At 37.9% G+C, this 19,082-nt stretch overlaps 1 protein-coding gene across 3 annotated transcripts in view; it reads left to right on the top strand.

Annotated features, from left to right (window-relative positions):
* The window catches only part of CCSER1 (coiled-coil serine rich protein 1), a 1,472,832-nt gene that overhangs the window by 690,693 nt on the left and 763,057 nt on the right, over positions 1-19,082 (top strand). For all 3 annotated transcript variants that reach the window (XM_066232458.1, XM_066232459.1, XM_066232460.1), the window contains exon 8: positions 5,900-5,983. In XM_066232458.1, coding sequence (XP_066088555.1) covers positions 5,900-5,983 — 84 coding nt within the window. The remainder of the gene's footprint in view (positions 1-5,899; positions 5,984-19,082) is intronic.

Genomic DNA, 19,082 nt, shown 5'->3' with positions numbered 1-19,082 from the left:
AGTATTAAGATTTCCTAAGGGTAAGATTATGCTGATATCCAAGCAGTATTGTATTTAATTGTCTGGAAAACATAGCAAATATACCACTGTGTTAAAGAATAATGCCATGTTTGCTGTTTTGGTTTGTATGGAGAGAAAATACCTTTCTTTTTATTAAGTGAGAGGTGGCTAGGCAGAGAAATAGACTACCACATGTGCCCCAACCAAGATCCACCAACCAAGCCCACTATGGTGTGATGCTCTGCCCATAGGGGACTGCTGCCCCATTGCTTAGCAACCAAGCTATTTTAGTGCTTGAGTCAAGGCTATGGAGCCATCCTCAGTGCCTGGGGCTGACTTCCTCAAACCAAGCCATGGCTGCAGAAAGGGAAGAGAGAGACAGAGAGAGAGAAGGGAGAGAAAGAGAAGTGGAGAAGCATATTAGAAACACCCTGTTAGAATGGTGATGGCTGCCATTCATACAGTCTGGAAGAATGTTGGAGACTTTCTTGGGGAAGTGAGTCAATGGCAGTCACATACAGACCTGCCTCAGATCCTTTGGGAACTAGGTATAAAGAATGCTGCTTTCACCTGAGATCCCATGGGCCAGATGAGGAAGTATTTATGGCAGGGATGAGGGACCTTATTCTCTGTAGCATCCCATCAGCCCTTTTTTGGTCACTAGTGGCAGTCTTGAGCCCCTATGTAGGGCAACCCATCAATGGAGTTACACAGATGGTGGCAGATTTGGGGGAGAAGGAGGCAGCACAAAATTATAAGGCTATGTGGAAGGTTGCCCATGCTGTCCCTCACCCTTACTAACAAAAGAAACAGGCCTGTAAAGGTTACCCAAACATAGATGTGGGTAGGTTTTATTGTGACCAGGAAAGGTAGAGAGAAATTAGATGGCAGGTCTAATATCCTGATAGAGCTTTGGTGGCAGCTTAAGCCAGAGCAAAGGTTCCAGCCACTGAAAAGTCAAGGGAATCAGGTGGCCCCAGCAGCACCCAAGAAAATGGCTGGCATTCAGGTTTTATGGTTGCATGATTATATGATGCAGACAGCTGAGAGAGAGGAGGATCCCCAAAACTCATTGTTCCAGTATGAATAGGAGGAAAGCCGAAGGACCCACTTGATGAGGACAGGCAAGGAGCTGGAGGTCCCATGTGAAATTGGCTATCCACTGCCTTTTCTCATGTGCAGCAGGTGTTGGCCTTAGAAGATAATAGGTGCTTTTGTGTCAAGGGGGCACAGGCCTTGAATACATTTGACCCCTCCAGGTTCCATAAGCTTGCTGAGGGATTTGGATGGGGCTTGTGGTATCTGACAGAGCGTTATGAAAAGGCACTGAGGTTTGTTATCAAGGAGCTATATAGTTAGTTGCCTGTAGTGAATCTTCACCTTGGGTGATTTGCACAGACAGCTGGCTTGTCTATTGTGAACTGATTATTCAGTGATATAATGGACTCTTGAAGCAGAGACAGTCACAAGAGGAGGCTCTGGCTCTCTTCCTGGATGGATATGCTGTATTATGAGAGACTCTGATGGAGGGCCGGGAACCTGTGAAGACCTTCCTGCTCCACACAGCTCTTCCCACCCAGTTGCATATATGCACCGAGGACACTTTTTGGCTTCAATGGACATAGCCCTAGACCAGGGGTCAGGAACCTATGGCTCGTGAGCCAGATGTGGCTCTTTTGATGGCTGAATCTGGCTCGCAGACAAATCTTTAATAAAATAATAATAACCTTAAAAATATAAAACATTCTCATGTATTACAATCCATTCATTTCCTACCACTCACGTTCATGATTGTGGGTGGCTGGAGTCAATCACAGCTGTCCTTCAGGGAAACACCAAATTTTTATTGGATAATGTGTAATGTACATGGGTCGTTCTATGTCTCTCACAGAATTACATTTTAAAATATGTAGCGTTCATGGCTCTCTCAGCCAAAAAGGTTCCTGACCCCTGCCCTGGACTATACAGGCCCTCCCACCTACTGTGGGCTAGGGGGTTAAGCTGGGCTTCCAGTTTACTCCCTGGGCAGTCTTCAGGGAGACATTGTGAAGGAATCCTTTGTAATTGTTCATTTGGTATAGCTTATGCCTTTGTAATTCTGTTGTTGTAGTCTGTACTGTTTCTGTTTATGTAATGCGCCTCACTCTTCACATAGGGACCATAGCAGAAGATACCTATCATATAGATTGTGAAGTGAGCAACTCTAAAGTGGTAGATTGTTGGGAAACCAGCTGTGTTAGACTTGCTCACTTGCACTTTGCTTGATTAGTGTGTGAGTATGTGGCAGAGCCATGTGTGCATAGCTTAGGCGGATAACTTGCCTGCCACTGCGAGGGGTTGTTTTGCTGTTTGTTTTCCTATTGCTGTGAGAAGTGATTTCTGCTGCTTGTTTGCTTGTCTGCCATTGCAAGAATCTATTAAGCAGGAATGGTTCAATGCTTTCAGCTCCGCAGTTCCTTTCTCTCTGCCCAAATTCAGTGTGAACCTGCCTAAGCTCGGCCACCGGCATTAGACCTGCCAAGTTGTTCTTTGCATTGTGGAGCAAGCTAAGCCTTTTGCCATTAACAGTATAACATGTAATATTTCGAATGAAAAATAAATATTAAAAGATAAAAATCCGCCTGACCTGTGGTGGCGCAGTGGATAAAGCGTCGACCTGGAAATGCTGAGGTCGCTGGTTCAAAACCCTGGGCTTGCCTGGTCAAGGCACATATGGGAGTTGATGCTTCCAGCTCCTCCCCCCTTCTCTCTTTCTGTCTCTCTCTCTCTCTGTCTGTCTCTCCCTCTCCTCTCTAAAATGAATAAATAAAAATAAATAAATAAATAAAAAATTAAAAAAAAAAAAAGATAAAAATCCATGATTTAGGGAAGAAATAAGACTACTATGAAAAGAAAGGAGCAGAGATAATTAGTTAGTGCCTCCCAGATAAGCTGGTTGTCATCAAATGAAAGAAGGTATTAGTAAATTTGAATCAGATATTCTATATTTCATAGTGTAAAGTAAAAATTAACACCATGAAGACCAGAATAAACAATTATTCTGTTTTCTCTAATTCTTTAACTGTTTTTCTTCCTTGTCAGCTCAGACAAGGTTTACATATTCAGGAAAGGTGAAAATTTTTTCTAATGTTTATACTGTTTGTTTGGAAATTTCATAGGAAAGAACAGTTAATTTGAGCATTTTGTGTGTGTCCATTATAACGTTTGGTGCTAATGATATACTAGTGAGATCAAGGCATAATTCAGAGTTAATGCAGATTTTGTTTCAGGCCACTGCAGTAAAGTGAGTATTGAAATACAGGCAGTCACAATCATTTTGCTGGTGGAAAGTCTTGCTTTTCATTTATAAAAAAAAGTGACATCTGTAAAGTGCCATAAAGCGGAACTCAATAAAACAAGATATGCCTGCAATCTAGCCACTAAAGTGTGTGTGTGTGTGTGGGGGGGAGGTAGTTCATTGAGGCTGTGGAACAAGCAAATAACATCTCAAGTATTAGCACTGTGTGAAATGATGTATTATTTAGTTGTTATGGAGCAGCCTTTGCCCCCAGGGATGTATAACTCAGCAAACAAGGGAAAGCTCCTTAGTCAATAAGGAGTAATGCTTGAAATACCTCTTAGAAATAACACATTTGAGAGGGATGGAGGGGTGCAGTGGGTCAGTGGCAGTGTAATACAGAGATGTGCCAAGCAAGGGAGACATGAAACGTTTTGCCTTTCAGTTCTGTAGGTGAAAAAAGATGGCAAGAAAGTTAGAAATGAAAAACTTTGACACTACAGAAATAAGCAATAGCAGACAGGAAAAGACACTATATGCTACGCTAAAAAGTTTTGACATTTTTTCTCTGAAAGAGGAAATGATTAGCTGTTAAATTAAAAAGTAATATAATTAATTCTAATTTAGGAAAATATTTCTGACAGAAGGGAAAATGATAGAGAACTAGTTTAGAGACTTAATATAGTAAATTAAATAAGAAACAATGAATACCCAGAGAAGGTCAATGAATAATAAAGAGGAATAAAAACAAAACAGATCAAGGAAATAGAGATTAAAGAATGTGTTACCTGTCAAGGGTGGGCATGGAGCTTGGAGGACCGGGTGATAAAGGTGAGAGGATTAAGCAAAGAAAAAGAAAACCTCATAGGCACCTACAACAGTGTGGTGATTACCAGAGGGAGAGCAGTGGAGGGAAGTAGAAAAGGGTAAAGGGGATGAATGGTGGTAAAAACATACTTAACTTGGAATGGTGAACACACAAGACAATATGTAGATGATATATTAAAGAATTGCAGACCTGAAACCTGTATCACTTTATTAACTGATGTCACCACAATAAATTCAGTAAAAATTTAAAAATGGGAAATGAAAATGATTTTAGCACTAGATTTGATTCCTAGTGAGTAAGAACTGAGAGTATAGGATAACTTCTTGGATTGTTTTAGAAAATAAGAATTATTGCAAAAAATAAGTAGAAATGAATCTTTGGGGTAGGAGAAAAGGTTGTTGAGGTGAAATATCTATTAGACAATGCTGAGTATATGCTCAGTAAGTAGTTTTACTCATGGGTTGAAGCATGGAAGACAGATATTTCTAAATTAAGTATTTGCATCTGAGAATTATCAAAATAGAATAAAGTAAGATGTAGATAGATGTGAATTTCTTGTGTACATGGAGACTGGGGCTGAGTGTACATGCAGAGTAAGAAGATCAAATGCCCACAGGTGTCTAGTGAAAGGGATAACTATGATATCAATAAAGATAAACACCATATCGTGGCCATTGGTTTGAGAACTAATATTTAATTACAGTAGGGGAAGAAACTGTAAAGTATTTCTTTTAGAGCAGTGGTAGCCAACCTGGTCCCTCCCACCCACTAGTGGGTGTTCCAGCTTTCATGGTGGGCAGTAGCGGAGCAACCAAAGTATAAATAAAAAGATAGATTTAACTATAGTAAGTTGTTTTATAAAGATTTATTCTGCAAAACAGCAAAAATCCGACATAAATTACTTGGTAAGTAATTATGATTATATGCTTTAACTTGCTGTAACTCAGCTTTGTAAATGTTATAAAGTAAAGTTACTTCCCTACTTTATAAATCACCATTACTGTGGAACCAGTGGGTGGTTAGAAAATTTTACTACTAACAGAGATACAAAAGTGAGCAGTAGGTATAAAATGGTTGACTACCCCTGTTTTATTAGAGTATCGGTATTTTTATTCTATGAATATGTATGCACAGGAATGAGAGGAAAGAATTTAGGATGACTCTTAAGTTTCTGTCTTTGGCAACAAAATGGACAAATGGATGTTCAAAGAAAAAGACTGATATAAGAAATAAAACATGTGTATATTACATATTGCATAATATTTTTGGATGCATTAATTTATTTGCAGCTTATAATACTATGAAAAAAACATACTGTAGAGCAGGAGTTGGGAAACTTTTTGTCTGAGAGAGCCATGAACGCCACATATTTTAAAATGTAATTCCGTGAGAACCATACAATGACCTGTGTACATTATGTATTATCCAATAAAAATTTGATGTTGTCTCAGAGGACAGCTGTGATTGGCTCCAGCCACCCGCAACCATGAACATGAGCGGTAGGAAATGAATGGATTGTAATACATGAGAATGTTTTATATTTTTAATTTTTTATTATTATTAAAGATTTGTCTGCGATCCAGATGCAGCCATCAAAAAAGCCACATCTGGCTTGCGAGCCATAGGTTCTTGAACCCTGCTGTAAAGGAAATTTCACTTTTATTAGTCAGATGCAATTATCTCCCATTGCATGAAGCTAACTTTCCTTATATTTTTCTGTAATATTCATATTTGGGATTCACAGCAAAGTGAAGGGCCTAAGCCTATTACACTGTCTCTTTGATGTTTTATAGGATATAATGAAAGATGAATGCTCCATGTTGAAGCTGCAGCTGAAAGAGAGGGATGAACTCATTTCCCAACTTCAGGAAGAGCTGGTAAGTGATGACAATATTTGGCCCACAAGTGTGTTTTCCTTGCAAGGTTATTTCTTATAGACCCTACAACAATTTATTGATTAACACTATATTAATTATTTATAAATTGTTTGTAATTCATTCTGATTACCAATTATTATCAATTTTATAATCCTATAGTAATAAGGATTTGGCAATCTGAAAAATAGAGAGCATGTTTTATATTATGGATTAAATTTTGTATAATTTCATAAACAAATCACTGAACCAGGGTTAGATATTTCCATTTAATCTGTGAAAAACTGTGAAGCATAAGGCCTCTCATTTCATTTTGTAAAGTGCATGATTTAACTCTGCTACACCTAGAGATACAGATGTAATATAAAGCAAATTACTTAATCATCTTGCAAACAGAGAGGTTATGTTTTATTTTCATAAAACTTCCAAAAATGTATTAATCTAATGAGACATACTAATACAGATAGTATTACAGAAAAATATAAAAGGTATGTACTTCATGTTTTTGTAGTATTTATTCAACTATTACATCATAAAAATGTAAAAAATCATACTTATATAACGTGAATACACATTTGGTAGGTAACGAGTACTGGGCACTACTCTCCTAAGTATGTGTTTTCAATTTATGATGATTTCAGATTTAACTACCGATTTGACTGTGTTAATAAGGTATTATGTAACTATTAAATATAATTAAAAGACAAAACAGATTTTATAAACCATCAAGTACCTGAAAACTCTTAACACGTTAGATCACAGACAAATTTACAGCATATTTTACTGATTTGACAACTGATAACATTTTTCCTGAGACTGGACCTTTATTTAGAATGTTCCATGATTGCATCGATGCTAATTTTTGACCCCAAGAGCATAGGATTATTATTGATTTCGAAATTTTAAATATCTTTGTATAAGTAAACCTGTGCCATTCAAACCCATGTTGTTCAAGGGTCAACTTGTAATCAATTTGGATAATTCAAATTTAAAGTAAAACAATACACTTCTCCCTCATTTTACAAAATTAGTCAACGGGTTTTTTTTTTTGAAGGGAGGGGTACTAAATTACTTTAATTATAGCTATGTAACATTGGATCCCAAAGTAATAATTTCTTATTTCATTTAATAAATAAAAGACATATTTATTAAATACTAGAATATTAAAGCATCCTGGGCTGCATATGTGTTGGGGCATCAATTAGAGAGAGAAAATGTTCTCTTCTGGCAGGAATCTTTGTTCTGGTGAACCTGAAGGAAATGGTTTGCATATGGGATATTTACTTCCAACTGCTTTATAATAGAACAAAATCTTCTCTGTCCTGCTAGGTAATATGAAAGCCACAGCTAGTTTTACCTATGTAAAATGGGATATGTAAATAGCATTTTTTATGTTGATAATAAGTTGTATCTTGTATTTATCTTATAAAATGTGTTTATAAAAAAAAAATTGGAGGCCTTGGCCGGTTGGCTCAGCGGTAGAGCGTCGGCCTGGCGTGTGGAGGACCCGGGTTCGATTCCTGGCCAGGGCACATAGGAGAAGGGCTCATTTGCTTCTCCACCCCCCCCCCCTTTCCTCTCTGTCTCTCTCTTCCCCTCTCGCAGCCAAGGCTCCATTGGAGCAAAGATGGCCCGGGTGCTGGGGATGGCTCCTTGGCCTCTGCCCCAGGCGCTAGATTGGCTCTGGTTGCGGAAGAGCGACACCCCGGAGGGGCAGAGCATCGCCCGGCGTTGCCCCTGGTGGGCGTGCCGGGTGGATCCTGGTCGGGCGCATGCGGGAGTGTGTCTGACTGTCTCTCCCTGTTTCCAGCTTCAGAAAAATACAAAAAAAAAAAAAAATTGGAATAAGCCAAAGAGCAAATGATGAAGTTTAAGACCAAATGAGATTTTTTTTTTAATTTTTTATTTTCCAGTCTCTTCTCTCTCCCTGAAACTTATATGAATCTTGCTGAGTTTGTTGAGGACTTTCAGTGACGGTTTTCCTTTGAAACATATTTCTTCTCTTTTAAGAATTTTTATTTTTGACTTACATTTTTATAATCACAGTATTTTTCATTTAGATTTAAATTATATACAGTGTAAGATTTATTACACATCACTGCTTTCTTTCCTCTTCATCTTACTCCACTATATAGTCTCTTCTGATTCATTTATGGTTTGGTTAGAATCCTTTCCAAAGTGTTCCGTTCAGATGGATTTTGACATGTTCTATAAATCCTTGAATATCCTTTTACTTTGAAGGATAAAGGATAGTGCTCTGGATTGAACAATGTTCCTTCCAAACTCACGTGTTAAAGCCCCTACCCCACAATATGCTATATTGGAGATAGGGCACTTAGTAATTAAGGTTAAATTTGATAGGATTTTGTCTTGTAATAAGATGAAAAATTTCTACACCCTAAGGCAGTGGTTCTCAAAGTTTTTGAAGTCGGGTGCATTTAAAATCCTACATATACTAGTAGGCTCATTATATACAAATTTCTGAGAAATATGTTATAATAATTAAGTAAAATATTAAAAAAATATATAAAGTCCAAGTGTGCTTTTATGGTAATTAAAACAAAATAAATATGACAAAATTAAATTTATTCTGACATTAAAAAAATATTTTTATGCTACATTTTTTGAGTTATGCTTTTTAGAATTCATAAAAAAGAGGGGTTAAAAATTTTTAAAAACCGACAAAAAGTTATCTTTATATATATATAGATACATTCTTAGTAAGATTTAGTAAATTCAGCAGGTCCCAGCAAGAATGTGTTAAGTTTTTTCATTCTTGTGTTTATGAGAAACATGAGCCTTATGTGTCCTCGCGATTTCTTCCATGTTTGGGCATATATTTGAAAGGAAAATTTTACTACTAACAGAAATACAAAAGTGGGCGGTAGGTGACTACCCCTGCTTTACACCAAACAAAGAATAGAAGAAACTTGTCTCTCATTTCCTCAATACATTGAAGAATTCCTCTCTTTTTACTCGTAATTGTGTTGAGAAAATCCTAATTCACATAAATAGGATGTTGAAAATTGTAGTAAAATTTTCAAAGCTTTTTTAGATGTTGCCAGATATTCTTTTTTTTATAGAAATCGAGAAGGCTTCAAGAGATAATTCCTAATGTTTAATCATCAATCTAAAACCCCCACCATACATATCATCTTAACTTTACACAAGTGGTAGTCAACCTGGTCCCTACTGCCCACTAGTGGGCATTCTAGCTTTCATGGTGGATGGTAGCGGAGCAACCAAAGTATAAATAAAACGATAGATTTAACTATAGTAAGTTGTTTTATAAAGATTTATTCCACGAAACTTAGCAAAAAATCTGACATAAAGTACTTGGTAAGTAATTATTATTACATGGTTTAACTTGCTGTAACTCTGCTTTATAAATGTTATAAAGTAAAGTTACTTCCCTACTTTATAAATCACCATTACTGTGGAACCTGTGGGTTAGAAAATTTTACTACTAACAGAGATACAAAAGTGGGCGGTAGGTATAAAAAGGTTGATTACCCCTGCTTTACACCAAACAAAGAATAGAAGAAACTTGCCTCCAGTCTTTCTGGGGAACATTGGGGTAGTGTAAACAATCCAGCACCACAGCTTAACAGCCTTTTGCAACCTAATCAGGCAAGTGAGGTGGGGTTGGGCAGACTGTCAGCTTACAGCCAATTCCCCACACCTCTGTCCCCCCAAAATCTAAACTCCACAAGCCCTGTTGGTTTTTTGGTCCCCAACAGGCACATATTTCTCTGGAATAATACCATAGGATGCACCTGGAAATCTTCTAGGGTGCACTTTGAGGACCACTGCCCTAAGGTCTCCTCAGTTACAAATGTTAGACACCACTGGCCAGTCTGAGTGGAAGCTCTACAGTTTTCCCAGCTAAAAATACTTTGCAGCCTCTCCTGGGATGAGAAATTCTGAAAGTATGACCCTTCTTACAACAGTTTTCTCTCCAGAAGCTTGATTTCTCATTCTTAATCTAGCCTATTGTCTGCTTGCCCAGTGGTTCCATTTAAGCCTCAAGGAAAGAAAAGGCTTGAGCCTGCTGTCTTCTCTAAACACCCATCAGAACCTGATTCTCCCACATCTGCCCCTGAGAGTTGCCTTCCTGTCCCAGTCTCTCCTTCTGCCCACAGGAAGTTAGTGTCAGCTTGAGAGAGAGTAGTGTCAGATAGTTGTATTGAGGAAATGATCTTCTTTTGAGACCTTCTTCATACACCTTCTGATGAGCAAATCCAAAATGGTAATTGTATTATGCAGTCTCCCCCTCCACAGTTTATTTTTTAGCAGTGGCAGCCACATTACATTAAGCCCCAAGGTATATACCAGGTTTGATCAACTTTGCCTTGGGTTATAAGATTAAATAGGCCCTGGCCAGTGGCTTAATAGATAGAGCATCGGCCCAGCATATGGATGTCCTGGTTCGATTTCCAATCAGGGCACACAAGAGAAGTGGCCATCTGCTTCTCCCCCCTCCTCTGCTTCTCTCCTTCTTCCCCTCCCATAGCTAGTAGCTTGATTGGTTTGAGTGTTGACTTGGGCACTGAGGATAGCTTGGCTGGTCTGAGCATCAGCTTCAGGTACTAAAAATAGCTCAGTACTTGAGTGTCAGCCCCAGACAGGGTTGCCAGGTAGATCTCAGTGACTCAGAAGTCTGCTTCATCACAGTCTGCCCTCCTCTTACCTAAAAAAAAAATATGAAGAAGAAGAAAATTAAATTAATAATAGAGCAAAGGAGGTATTTATTCCCTTCATCTTTCTGTTGCCTTATCTTTCTTTATTTGGAGAGGAGAATAAGTGAATATAGTGATATAAAATATCAGAATATGAGTATCTAATATAATTGCTTACGTGACTAAATTTAGGCATATTTATTCTGGCCTCAATTTCTTCAATTATCAAAGAATAATAAATACTAAAATATAGAAAAATATTAAATGTTCATTAATAATTTTATTAATAATATATAGTTATAGTATATATCTATAATATATATTTACATAGCTACTCATTTATAAAATTAAGTAGGGAGAACTGTATATAGCATAACATTGTATAAAATATATACACATAGAAAATCTAGTATAGTTAATTATATTTAAGTAATAGAATGTTTAAATTCAGTTTTATATAATTTTGTAGTGTTTCACTTTCAATAAAAAGTATATATTTCTTTTATAATTAAATAATCTGATATATCTCTGAAAAATATATGTAAAATGTAGATTGTGTTTAATGGTTTTTACTCTACAGGGTGTGTATGTGTGTGTATGTGTATGTTGGAACCTCTTAGTCTGTTTGGAGAACTATAAAAAGTACTATAAACAGAATGGCTTAAACAGCAGACATATATTACAATCCTGGAAATTTAACTGTCCAAGCTGTTGGCAGATTCAATGTCTGGTGAAAGCCTTCTCTCTGATTTTTAGAAGCCTGCTTTTTCCATATGTTCTCACAAGTCCTTTCCTTGCTGCATGCACACAGGAATAAAAAGGAGCTCTTCTGACTGTTCCTCTTCCCATGAAAACACTAATTCTGTCATGAGGACCTCATCTTCATGATCTATCTAATCCTAAATCCTTCCAAAGTTCCCACCTCCAAATACCATTACATTGGGGCTTAGGACTTGAACATATCGATTTGGGGAGATATAAGTGTGTCATTTGTGACAGGAATATAAGAGTACCAGAGTGGTCTTGTGGAATTACACCCCTTTATAACTACTTATTGGTAACAGTTATGATTTTATTGTTTTTCCATGTTATAATTCTCTGTAAGAATGAGGTTGACAGAAAAGTTACATCTAAAAATAAAAATCGAACAAGTCAAAAAGACTACTATGAATTATTAGATCAAAGTAGGAAATGAGATGAAAAACTATAGAATATCCATCACTAAGAATTATTCAATATCATGTTGATTGGACAAGATATTAAAGACATGAAAAGAAACTAGCATTTAAAGCCAAAAATAATAGAAATGAAAAAAATATTTAAATATATTTATATATAAATTTGTGTTTATTTTGTAAGATATATTGAAATTCCTACTATTAAAAATAACTCTCCCACCCAGAACAAAATCTAGGAATTTTATGAATTTACTCTATTAAGATATTTAATGCATAGGTGTAGGTTTAGAGCACAAGTCTAAACATAATGGCTAAAGGCAAGAATACTTAATCAGAATCAATTATAATAATAAAAGGTATTTAAAAATATCATATAGTTAAACTTTATTACATTTAATGATATAAAGCAGAGAGAAATATTTTTTTTAACTTATGAAAATGTTTTAAATTTTTTCTTTTGAGATTCAGTGAAGGTCACATTAAAGAATGCATTGTAATTTTATTGTTAGTATAAAACTGAGGGGCATTGTAAATATTACGTTTTTGTGCCTAAATAAATCCAATAGATTTATCATAAATGTTCCTGGTGAAGTGTAGCCTTGTGTTTTGGGAAGAAAGATATTTTCTTGTAAATGATTACTAATCTTATAAATGGTTTCATACTATGGGTAAAAAGTATGTTGTTAAGACTGTGAAAAGTGAAATTTAATTGTTCTAGTTAAGATCAGTACACCATGTTATAGATTGTTTTGTTTTACCAGTAATTTGGTCACCTGTTCCTTATACTGTCAAAAATATTGAATGAATTTATATAGATAACCACATTAGAAAAATGATTGATACTAATTCTAAACTTTTATAATCTCTACCATTTTAGACTCTTCCCTTGGAAAAATTGTATTTATTTTCTGATTTAAGTAAAAAGTATCACATGTAGCTTTTTACATATAAGTTTTAAAAGCAATATATTTCTATTTAAAAGGCTACTTTATTTTTATTTTATTTATTTATTTTTTAGAGAGAGGAGACAGAGAGAAAGAGAATGGGGGAGGAGCAGAAAGCATCAACTCCCATATGTGCCTTGACCAGGAAAGCCCTGGGTTTTGAACCAGTGATCTCAGCATTTCAGGTCAAATGCTTTTTAATGCTTTTACCCAGTGTGCCACCACAGGTCAGGCCTGAAAATGCTAGTTTAAATGTATAACCTATAAACAAGTTTTCTGGGCAGAAAATTATTTTAGCTCTAAGAATAAATGTATACTGATACACTCTTCATTAAAGAATAAGGAAAAATAAAACAAGGCAAAACAAAAATACTTCCATGTTTGCTTTTATAATCCTCTTTTTACCAACATTGCAAATTTATACTTGTCAGAAAGTAGTGAAAGCTGTTACCTTAAGTACCACATATTTTATAGGCTAATCATAAGGGGATACATTAACTGTATACAACAATAGTAAAAAATGACTAAAATTTATCTGTATTTACTATTAGCACAGGACAATAATTCTAAAAATGGTAGTGATAAGGCACCCTCTGAAGAGATTTTTTTGTGCTCCTAAATTCTACCTTAGTAACTCCAGGTTGTGACGGGGTTTTATATTTTACATACACATACTTTTAAATATTTTAATTATCACATTCTCAATAATCATTCCCTAATAAGCTAAATTTAAATGAAAATTAGAGAGAACTTCCAGTTAGAGTCAAAACACACACACAAGGCTTAACAAGTCAGCATCGTCAAGTATATTTTAAGGTCAATTTGTGTTTCTACCTCCTGTGGTACTACATATCAATGTATTGAACGATAAATTCAAAATAAGCAATAAGAGCCTAGTTATTGTGAAGGTGAGAAAATAGGCCTTTAGTTAACTTCAGTTCTGTCATTGGAAGTAAATATTTGGAGTATTTATTTTTATTTAAAACTTGTGGCCCTGGCCGGTTGGCTCAGCGGTAGAGCGTCGGCCTGGCATGCGGGGGACCCACGTTTGATTCCCGGCCAGGGCACATAGGAGAAGCGCCCATTTGCTTCTCCACCCCCACCCCCCTCTTTCCTCTCTGTCTCTCTCTTCCCCTCCCGCAGCTAAGGCTCCATTGGAGCAAAGATGGCCAGGGCGCTGGGGATGGCTCCTTGGCCTCTGACCCAGGCGCTAGAGTGGCTCTGGTCGCCGCAGAGCGACGCCCCGGAGGGGCAGAGCATCGACCCCTGGTGGGCAGAGCGTCGCCCCTTGGTGGGCGTGCCAGGTGGATCCCGGTCGGGCGCATGCTGGAGTCTGTCTGACTGTCTCTCTCCCCATTTCCAGCTTCAGAAAAAGAAAAAAAAAAAAAAAACAAAAAAAATCTTGTTTATCCTTCTGGCTGAACTTACAATCAAATTGACATGAGGCAAATTAAGAAGAGAAAGTAGCCAGATTTGTTACATATGCACACACGGAGATGCCATATGAATATGAGAGTGGAGGACAGATCGGGCTGATGAAGCTTCTAGGCCATCTTAAACTAAGGAGAAGATGGGTGGGGTGGTTTGGGACTTCAATGGTCAAGAAGGCAATGAGGCCCTGGTCAGTTGGCTCAGTGGTAGAGCGTAGGCCTGGCGTGCGGGGGACCCGGGTTCAATTCCCGGCCAGGGCACAATTCCCGGCCAGGGCACACAGGAGAAGCGCCCATCTGCTTCTCCACCCCTCCCCCTCTCCTTCCTCTCTGTCTCTCTCTTCCCCTCCCTGGGGAGGGGTCCTTGGCCTCTGCCCCAGGCACTAGAGTGGCTCTGGTCTCGACAGAGCAATGCCCCCTGGGGGACAGACCTTCGCCCCCTGGTGGGCGTGCCTGCCGGGTGGATCCGGGTCGGGCGCATGCGGGAGTCTGACTGTCTCTCCCATTTCCAGCTTCAGAGAAAAAAAAAAAAAAGAAGGCAATGAAAAAGCAAATGTTTAGTGATCACATGTTTGCTGGAAGACCTTTAACAGTACCGCACAGAAAATACTTTGAACAAAAGGGCCATGCTAGTTCCTCCTTGTTTGTCACACTTGATCACACTAAACTTATATTTCCCTTCCTTGAACAGGTACTCTATCTAAATTCCTATTAGATAGTAATACGGAAAGCCAGAAGTTTTTCTTTTCTTTTTCTTAAAAATAACCAGTTGAACATAATCAGTATCCCAAAGAGGCATATTTTGGTGTAGCAAACTATGTTCCTCCTCACAAATTTTAGTTTGTACATTTTAATATCATCAATTCTGAACTGTATTTTTTACACTAAAAGGTATGTTTTAAATTAATGCACTAATAAAAAATGTTATATCAGGCTTCAATTTAGTAGTTACCTAAATTGTATCTTTCTAGACTCTTAATTAAGAAAACACTGTAATTACTTTTTGCATATTTGTGCAAAATTCAATACAACAAAGGCTGCACTAGTTCCATTTATTTTTTGGCCATGACTAATATTTATTTTATGTCATGGTAATTATTTAAAGACAGGGTTTTTTTTTTAGAAGGAGAGTGTTTAAAAAATGAACTGTTCTGGGTATCCAACATAACAGGTACATCACTGAGTTTAACACTTAACTCCTGCAGTGTAAAGACTAACAGGAGAAAAAGCACATAAAAATGTTTTTAAAAATTCTTTATTGTGTTATTAAACCTTTTTTGTTCTCATTCAAAGCAAATATTGAAAATTTGTACTTAATTTTAAGTAAACAGGCCTGACCAGGCAGTGGAGCATCAGCCTGGTGTGCAGAGGATCCAAGTTCAAAACCCAAGGTCGCCACCTTGGGCATGGGATCATAGAAATAGCCCTATGGTCATAGAAATGGCCCTCAGCTTAAGCCCAGAGTTTGCTGGCTTGAAGTCCCAGGTTGCTGGCTTGAGCAAGGGGTCATTCACTCTGCTGTAGCACCCCCCCCCCCAAGTCAGTGTACCTGTGAGAAAACAATCAATGAACAACTAAGATGCCACAACAAAGAATTGATACTTCTCATCTCTCTCCCTTCCTGTCTGTCTGTCCCTGTCTATCCCTCTCTTTGTCCCTCTTTTCATTTGTGGAAAAAATAGTATAAAAAAAAAAGAATTGAAATTTAAGTAAACATAAACAATCATTTCTCCCCATATTTTTAAAATGCCATTTATTTTATATAAATGTAAGCCAAGCTCTCAGCTCATTTGTCAATGTTTGAATAGTGAAGTACAGAGTGTACAAAGTACACTTACAGAACTGATGAATTTTGAAAAATTGAAGGCCATTGAAGAATGCAAAGTATAGCATTATATATAACACTGGGGAACAAAATTTTTGTTTATCCACAAAAAACTTGTTCTTACCTAATTTGAGTGTGCTGATCTCAAATCTGACATTAGTTTATCTCTGTTAGCTACAGTTTTTGCAATTCAAGATTTTAGGTTTTCATCTTATTATAAAATTTTCAACATTTAATTTAACATAATGAAGTAGAATGTCTTCTTGGGCATCATCTTTGTGAAAATATAATAATTTATATAATGCAGTAATTACATTAATACACTAAAAGATATGATTGCATTAGAATTTGTCTACAATTTCAAAATAGAACATATTAAAACACTTATTTTAATCATAAAATTTGTGAAAAATTTATTTAAATTCTATTCAGGCAAAAATTTGCATTTGTTGCTCTTGTGTTTGTGTACTTGTTGAGGACAATCTTGTTTGATGCTCCAGCAGTAGTCAGCTCATCACTAAGAACTCCAAGATTTTCAGGAAACTTATCAAGGTGACTGTTCAGGAAGTGAATCTTAATGCTTGTGTTATATCCAATGTCACAGAAAGTCAACAGCATCCTTTGAAACAGAAGTTCATAGTTTTCTGCTTTTTTGTTGCCAAGGAAGTTCTTTGTAATTGCCAGAAAAGACTGCCATGCTATTTTCTCATCCTTATTCATCTTCCTAGCAAATTCTTTGTCACGTATGAGGGTTTGAATCTGAGGTCCATCGAATACACCTGCTTTTTTTTTTTTTTTCCCTGAAGCTGGAAACGGGGAGAGACAGTCAGACAGACTCCCGCATGCGCCCGACCGAGATCCATCCGGCACACCCACCAGGGGGTGATGCTCTGCCCCTTCGGGGCATTGCTCTGCGTGACCAGAGCCATTCTAGCGCCTGGGGCAGAGGCCAAGGAGCCATCCCCAGCGCCCGGGCCATCTTTGCTCCAATGGAGCCTTGGCTGCAGGAGGGGAAGAGAGAGACAGAGAGGAAGGAGGGGGTGGGGGATGGAGAAGCAAATGGGCGCTTCTCCTATGTGCCCTGGCCGGGAATCGAACCCGGGTCCCCCGCATGCCAGGCCGATGCTCTACCGCTGAGCCAACCGGCCAGGGCGAATACACCTGCTTTTATCTTCCTGAAAGACAAAGCAGGAATAGCAGAAGTAATATGTTGAAAGCATTCACTTTTTCTATTCAAAGCCTGAATAAACTGCTTCATTAAGCAAAGTTTGATGTGAAGTGGGGGAAAAATGATCCTGTCTCGATTGACTACAGGTTCATTCACAATATTTTGCATCTGTACTTCCAGAGTTTCATGTTTCGGCCACTCCTTCTGTGATATGCATATTAAAAAAGAGGAGGTGGCCCTGGCCGGTTGGCTCAGCGGTAGAGCATCGGCCTAGCGTGCGGAGGACCCGGGTTCGATTCCCGGCCAGGGCACACAGGAGAAGCGCCCATTTGCTTCTCCACCCCTCCGCCGCGCTTTCCTCTCTATCTCTCTCTTCCCCTCCCACAGCCAAGGCTCCATTGGAGCAGAGATGGCCCGGGCGCTGGGCATGGCTCTGTGGCCTCTGCCTCAGGCGCTAGAGTGGCTCTGGTCGCAATATGGCGACGCCCAGGATGGGCAGAGCATCGCGCCCTGGGGGGCAGAGCACCACCCCTGGTGGGCGTGCCGGGTGGATCCCGGTCGGGCGCATGCGGGAGTCTGTCTGACTGTCTGTCTCTCCCTGTTTCCAGCTTCAGAAAAATGAAAAAAAATAAAAAAAATATAAAAAAAAAAAAAAAAAAAAAAAGAGGAGGTGGAAAATAAAAGAATCTAAGAAATACATATCACTAAATAGCACTTTATCAGGAATCTGGAGAAGAGTCATTGTGATTTGTTTTAAAAATATGTATATATAGAATTCAAATTGAATAAAATAATATTCCCTTAAAGCTTTAATAACAATAAATTCTACTTGATAAGAGAAGCATTATTTTTGCGTGAAAATCATATCCTGAATTAGTCTTAGAAATAATTCCCCACTTGCTCTACATTCAATTATAATTTACGGTATTACTTCACACCAGTCATTTTAAGGTAGAATATTACAAATGCATGCATGATTTACATAATAACAGACATCTGTACGCATTTCCAAACCTTTTTTCTTTCTCATATTTAGGAAAAATTAGCTACAGAAAAGAAATATAATAGGTATACTTAAACATTATTAAAGTGGCAAGCTACTTTTCTTTTCTCAGGGAATTATTTACATATGTTCCAGAAAGGGTTTATGTCCTCAGTAATCACTCACCTGTCAGGTCAGTGAGACAGACTAGTATGAATGTAACAATATCCTGTGATGATATAGGGTATAGCCTCCTATTCCTTACACAGTTCAGCACCCTGAAGAACTGCACTGCACTTGCCTTGCCGTCTTATACATTCGTTTGTCTTTATCACAAAGTGTTGTCATATTGCAGTATTGCATGGATATTGGGAAATAATTGTGGTATAATTTAAATGTCAGTATGAAGGTGTTTTACCTTTAAGATAAATATGTATTAAAAGTAGTATGCAACCACAAGACTGCCAAAGTAGGCATGCAGCTAAAGTTCATTCATAACTAAAGTTTTTAGATATTTTGGATATTTTCATTTATTCTACAAGGTATGTCATATGACTTAGTAGTTTTCCTTTCATTCTTGTATTATTATTATTTATTTATTTTTATTTTTTTGTATTTTTCTGAAGTTGGAAACGGGGAGGCAGTCAGACAAACTCCCGCATGTGCCCGACTGGGATCCACCTGGCATGCCCACAAGGAGGTGATGCTCTGCCCATCTGGGGCGTCACTCTGCTGCAACCAGAACCATTCCAGCGCCTAAGGCAGAGGCCACAGAGCCATCCTCAGTGCCCAGACAAACTTTGCTCCAGTGGAGCCTTGGCTGCAGGAGTGGAAGAGAGAGACAGAGAGGAAGGAGAGAGGGAGGGGTGGAGAAGTAGATGGGTGCTTCTCCTGTG

This window comes from Saccopteryx bilineata, chromosome 5 (assembly GCF_036850765.1).
Source record: "Saccopteryx bilineata isolate mSacBil1 chromosome 5, mSacBil1_pri_phased_curated, whole genome shotgun sequence".
NCBI classification, from domain to species: Eukaryota; Metazoa; Chordata; class Mammalia; order Chiroptera; family Emballonuridae; genus Saccopteryx; species Saccopteryx bilineata.
The sequence above is the reverse complement of the archived record's forward strand: the minus strand, read 5'-3'. Positions and strand labels throughout refer to the sequence as shown.